The 5,753-nt window shown below is 53.2% G+C and overlaps 1 protein-coding gene across 1 annotated transcript in view; it reads right to left on the bottom strand.

The window, feature by feature from the left end:
• The window catches only part of FKRP (fukutin related protein), a 10,575-nt gene that overhangs the window by 2,917 nt on the left and 1,905 nt on the right, over nt 1-5,753 (bottom strand). Inside the window, 2 exon segments of the mRNA XM_025046699.1 lie at nt 1-776; nt 4,708-4,769. The exon segment at nt 1-776 is cut by the window's left edge and continues 73 nt beyond it. Coding sequence (XP_024902467.1) covers nt 1-737 — 737 coding nt within the window. The 5' untranslated portion in view covers nt 738-776; nt 4,708-4,769.

Genomic DNA, 5,753 nt, shown 5'->3' with positions numbered 1-5,753 from the left:
GGCTGGCGCGCCGCGGGGAAGGTCAAGTCCAGCAGCTGCACGGTCCAGCCACGCAGGGTCGTCTGCAGGAAGAGGCCGGTGCCCATGGGTCGGGCCAGCGGCGCCGAGAGGTTGAAGAGGTCGCGGGAACGCAGGAGCACCACGGCGTCCCCATCCAGGGCGTCACAGCGGGGAGCGGAGGGGGCCGGGCCGTAGCGGGCTGTCCACTCTCGCAGGCTGACGTTCAGGGCCAGGCACCGAGCAGGGTTGGCCGAAGCGATCGGGGCGGCCACCAGGCGTGCGCCTCCCGCCCGGAGCACCTCCACCATGCGCTCCAGCTGGCCGGGTGTCTCGGCCCTTGCCCCATCGGGTACCAGGGCCACATACTCAGTGGCCACGTAGGTCTCAGGCCGTGAGGCCCCGGCGGTCCGGTCCAGAGCAGGCTGGAGCAGCGCCAGGCGAACACTGGGGATGCGGGGTAGGGCCAGGGGTGGGTAGGGGAGTGTGTCGGCTGCTACCACCACGGGCTGGGCTGGATCCTGTTGCAGGAAAGAGTCCACCATTTCCGGCACCGCGTTGTCAAAGGCCTCGAACTCCCGCACCAGGATGGTGACATGGGGGCCGGGGGCAGGTCCGCGGCGGGGACTCCGGGCCGGGGAGTTCCTGGGCTGGTGCTGCAGCCACGAGACATAGAAGAAGACCAGGAGGTTGAGAGTGATGGCAGCCGCCAGGACAGCCTGGCAGCGGGTGAGCCGCATGGAGCCAGTTCTGCGCCCTAGATGGGCCTCCGGGGCATCCTGGGGAGGGAGGAATGGAAGAGGAGGCTGGAGCTGGTTTTCAGCAACCCCCCAACCCATCCTCAGCCTTGCCCTTCTTTCCCAGCGCTTTCCCTATTTGGTTTCAGCTCTGACTTCCTCTCCTCCAAGAAGCCCTCCCTGACCTCTCCTGACTGGCTTGCACCTCACTCTGGGCTCCTTCAGCCCCTTGGGTGGCCCCACCATTCTAAGTCATTACTGTGTAGCGACCTGTCTGTCTCTTCCCACTGGACCGTGAGACCCATGAGGGCAGTCCGGAGCCTGTCCTGGTCACTGCTGGGTTCCCAAGGCCACCCAGCACTGAGCTAAGTACACATTAAGTGTTCAGTTAAGATTTTATCAAATGAGTCACCGTCTTTTTTCTGTTCAATCTCACCCTTCTATTTACTCTCCACTTCTCATTCATATTAGAGTTCAGTTATAAATGCCCTGGACCCTATTCCCAAGCCCGACTTACACCTTCTTCTCTACCATTCCCTCCTCCAGGAAGCCACCCCTGATTTCTTCCTCCTGTTCCTTCCACACCCTGTCCCTGGCTCCAGGGTGAGGCCGATGCCCTGCAGCCTTGGCCCCCAAGCCCCTCCTCCACCACCCCCTTCTCACTTCCTCAGATCCTGTGCCATCTGGTCATCTCTTCCCTGACGGTCAGCCAGATGATTTTGGTTTTACAAAAAAAGCTAGAAATGTTTTCTTAAATCAGAATTGTCCTCATTTTTAATGTTGGCTACTAATTTTTTTTTTTTTTTAATGGAGTGGGTCGAACTCATAGAAACAAGATGTGGAATGGGGGTGGCCGGGGGCTGAGGTGGTGGGGGAATGGGGAGATGTTTAATGGGCTTAGAGTTCCAATGTTACAAGATGAAGAAGTTCTGGAGATTGTTTGCGCCATAATGTGAATATACTTACTACTACTGAATGATACACTTAAAAACTGTTAGGGTGATAAGTTTTGTTACGTGTATTTTATCTCAATAAAAAAAAAATTGTTTTAAATGGAGGGGGCTGCATTCAAAGAGGCTACTAGCCTTAGAACTCCCTCTCCCATTCATTGGCTACACGCCTAAACAACCGCCAGATGGCGCTGTCTCCGTGTCCCCATCTCAACTTGAAGATTTGGCGGGTCTCCAGCACAGGAATGTAACTAACTCTCTGGGTTCTGAGCAGATACTCTAAAAAAGGTTCCCATGGAGGATTTTCATAGGTTCTGCTCTTCCCAGGGAGGGGGACATCAGAGACCCAGCCAATCTTCCTAGCTCCTAAATACTTCTGACCTTTCTCCCCATTCCCACAGCTCCCCCCTTGACCTCGGTCCACCCAGACCCCTACTCAGCCTCCCCTGGCCTCCTGACCAAGTCCTCTCCTCCTGGCAGCCAGAGGGGTGGGTCTTCATAAGGTATAAATCTTATTTCTAAGCCTTAGCATATTCTGTTCTTTCTACTCAGAAGTCTCCTCTTGAATACCCCTTCTCCCCTGGGGAACTCCTACCTGTGCTTTAGGCCTCAGCTAAGATGGTCCCTCCTCCAGGAAGTCCTCATCCAACCCCAGACTAGGTCAGAAGTCCCCTCTGGGCTCTCCTATCCCAACCCTGCCCATTTTGGTTTGGCACCGTATGGGGATGGGTCTGTCTTCCCCACTAGACCCGGGAAGGTAGAGCTGGGCTGTCTCCATGACCACTGTGTTCCTAGCCCTTGGCTGGGGTCAAGGTTTCTGTGGGTCTGTAAAGCCCACTCGGGTCCCTGAAGCCAAACTCTGAGCTGTGGCCATGTACCTGGGGGCCCGCACTGGTCTCCCCATCTCCGCTCTCTCTCCCACCCTCTCTCCCACCGGGAATGCCCTCCCGCCCCTCTGCACCCGTCCCAGTCCCGCTTACCCATCTCTGACCCAACTTGGATGTCACTTAAGAATCTGAGTTGCACTTTAAGAGTGACCTCTTAATCTTTAGGACCTTGGAATTGCCTTCTGGGCTTTAGATGGATCCTTTCTTTCCTTAGTCCTTCAATATCTGCTTGTTGAGCTCCTACAACATGCCAGGCACTGTTCCAGGCACTGGGACACAGCGGTGGACACGCACGCACGCACGCACACACACACACACACACGCAACACCCCTGACCTCACGGAACTCACGTTTTTGTGGGTGGAAAGAACCTTTGGAACCACAGAATCCCTAAGTCTTAAAAATCTTAGAGTCTTAGAGCTTAGGTGCACAGCACAGGAGAGACCCTTAGATGCTTTTAGGAGCTTCTAAAGATTCCGAAGAGACCATCCTCGGGCTCTGCTTTTGTTCCTTACTGTTTCCCACCTAGCGCCAAGAACTTGAATTAGTCACTGTCCTGCGTCTGCTCAAACCCTTCCATGGCTCAAAACTCAAAGGGGAAGCCAGTCTTCGCTGTAGCCTGTAAAGCCCCACGTGACCTCCTTCCCTCCACCACTCGCTCACAGCTCCTGCCACACTGCCACCAAATGACATTCAAATACACGCAGGACACTGTGGCCACAGCACTGGCTTTTCCCTCTGCCTGGATACTCTCCCCAAAGGTATCTGCACGTCTCCTTCCCCATGGCCTTCAGGTCTTTGCTCAAATGTCGCCCGTCCAGTTAGCTCTTCCTTTGGCCATCCTATTTAAAAATGCATCTTCCTATTATCTACGTATTTCCTCTGTGTCATTTTTCTCTCCTACTGGTTATCATGTAGATTTTACTTATCTTGTTTATTGTCTGCTGTATGCCCAGAGCACAGCTCAGTGCCTGGCACACAGCACGTACTCAATAAATGAATGACTCCAATTGTTCGGATGATGAACCTGTGGCTCAGAGACAAAAAGGATGCAGGGACCAGGACCCAGTCTCCATATCCAGGCCCTGGCTCCTGCCACTGTCTGTCTGGCTGACTCTGAGATGGCAGATACAGGACAGAGGACAGAACCTGGGTCCTCAGAGACCAGAGTGTATGATGGCTCAACGAAGAGGTACCAACTACTGGGTGAGTGGACCACAGGGTGAGCGGACAAGGTCAGTTTGGACTTCCCTGATTATAAGGGCTCAAAACCCCTTCGCTGAGGCAAGGTGGATGAAAACATGATTTTGAAGCTCCAAATATTCTATGTGTTTCTCAATATTTTTCATAATAGGATACTAATATCAACAATTCTAGCTGCTCATGATGTGCTAGACCCTGTTCTAAGTACTTTATACATGTTATTAACTTGGTTAATCTTCTAGTTATGATCACATTTAAAGATGAAGAAACTGAGGTACGGAGACGTGAAGTCACTTGCTCAAAGCCACACAGTTGGAAAGTGGCGGACCCAGGATTTGACCCAAGAAGCTGGCCCCAGAGTTGTGCTTTAATCCAATCAGTTCTGTTGTCTTTTTTGGCTCCATGCAGCCCAACTCTGAGTCCATTTTCTGTGAGCCTTCTCCAGCCCTAACCTGAGGAGTGCTTTCAAAGCGAAACATGGCACATCAATTAATTCAACTCACTAAGTCAACAAAGCTATTTACTGAGTACCCTCTGTGCCAGACCCAGTGTTCTGGGACGTGGAATGAATAGGGCAGTCACTGAGCCAGCTCTCCAGAGGTAGGGAGACAAACAATTTACAGATGGGGAAAGAAACCAGCAGGGGGCATGGCAGAGGAAAACGGACTTGCTTTAGAAAAGGTGGTCAGGGAAGAAGGCAGTTAAGCCAAGATGTTATTTGTCTCTCCGTCTCCCACAAAATAATGTTAAGTGGATCCAGACTCACAGCCTGGGTTCACCTGGCCTGAACTCTGATTTGTCATGAACCTCAGTTGCTGTATCTATAGAATGGGAATGTGATGGGTAGAGAAAATGAGATATGTGGGCGAGCCTTTGGGAAAGAGGCAGTGGCAGTGTCCACATCAATGCTGGTGACACTGAGGGACTTCTTACCTCCTACATTCCAGGCTGGGGGAGCTCCAGGGGGGTGGTTCCAGCCCAGCTCAGCTGCACTGCTGAGGGAAAAAGAACCAGAAAACCCCAAATGAGCCAATTTCATACAATAGAGCACAATAGCATCTTACTTTCAAGAGTGGCCATGAGAGGGTCAGGGAATCATTTCTCTTGAAGCCCCATAGGCTCAGACACTACCTGGAGCATCTCAGGAATGGGTGGGAAGGATGTCAGTTATAACAACCTATAACCATCCCTCTCTCGTGAATGCATCCAGAAAGGTAGGGCTAGAAGAAACAAGCTGTTACCATGACAATCTCTTCCCTTTACATACTCCATCCTGAGAGAAAATCCTAAAACATCCCTACCTTGATGGGTCTGGTTCAAGTTACTGCCACTCATGGTAACGGGGGCTTGGCCTTGCCTGTTCTCACCTCCCTGGGGATGGTCAGGCTCTGTAACTATAGCAACTACTCCTCAACAGAGCATCTCCTGGTTGGTTTGGTCCATGGACCTCCCACCAGGGGAAAGGAGGGGAGATGGTTACCACGGTAATGCCGACTGGGTGGGTGGGGGGAAGGGCTGGGAAAGAGGTGTTTCCCTCAGTAATCAGTATCCTTGGGGCTGGGGTCCTTTCTACCTGAGTGTTAGGTGAGGTTGCCATAGTAACCAATGAGGATAGAGGCAGAAGGACCACCAGGGATTTAGGTTACCTTAGCAATCTCCTTCTGGTGCAGGGACAGGAGGGGATTGGGGAGGGAAGGCTGGGGGTGTTCCCGGCTGGGGAAGAGTTACCATGACAACCGACCCGGGCTAGGAATCAAAGAGGATGGGGCCACGGCTGAAACCACCCCTGGTGGTCGCCCTTTCTCTCAAAGAGTGATAGTGATGCTCCAGGAGAGCGGTATTCGGGTCTGAAGAGGGTTAGACTCTTTGTGGCAAAGCGGGAGGAGAGGGACAGAAAGCGACCCCCGCCCCCAAAGTCCCGCTCTCCCCAGGGGCCACCCTCCGCGGGGAGCGCACCCCCGGCCCGCCCCTCGCAGCGT

Source organism: Pteropus alecto, unplaced genomic scaffold (genome assembly GCF_000325575.1).
Source record: "Pteropus alecto unplaced genomic scaffold, ASM32557v1 scaffold194, whole genome shotgun sequence".
Taxonomy (NCBI): Eukaryota; Metazoa; Chordata; class Mammalia; order Chiroptera; family Pteropodidae; genus Pteropus; species Pteropus alecto.
This window is presented reverse-complemented; position numbering and strand designations above follow the sequence as displayed.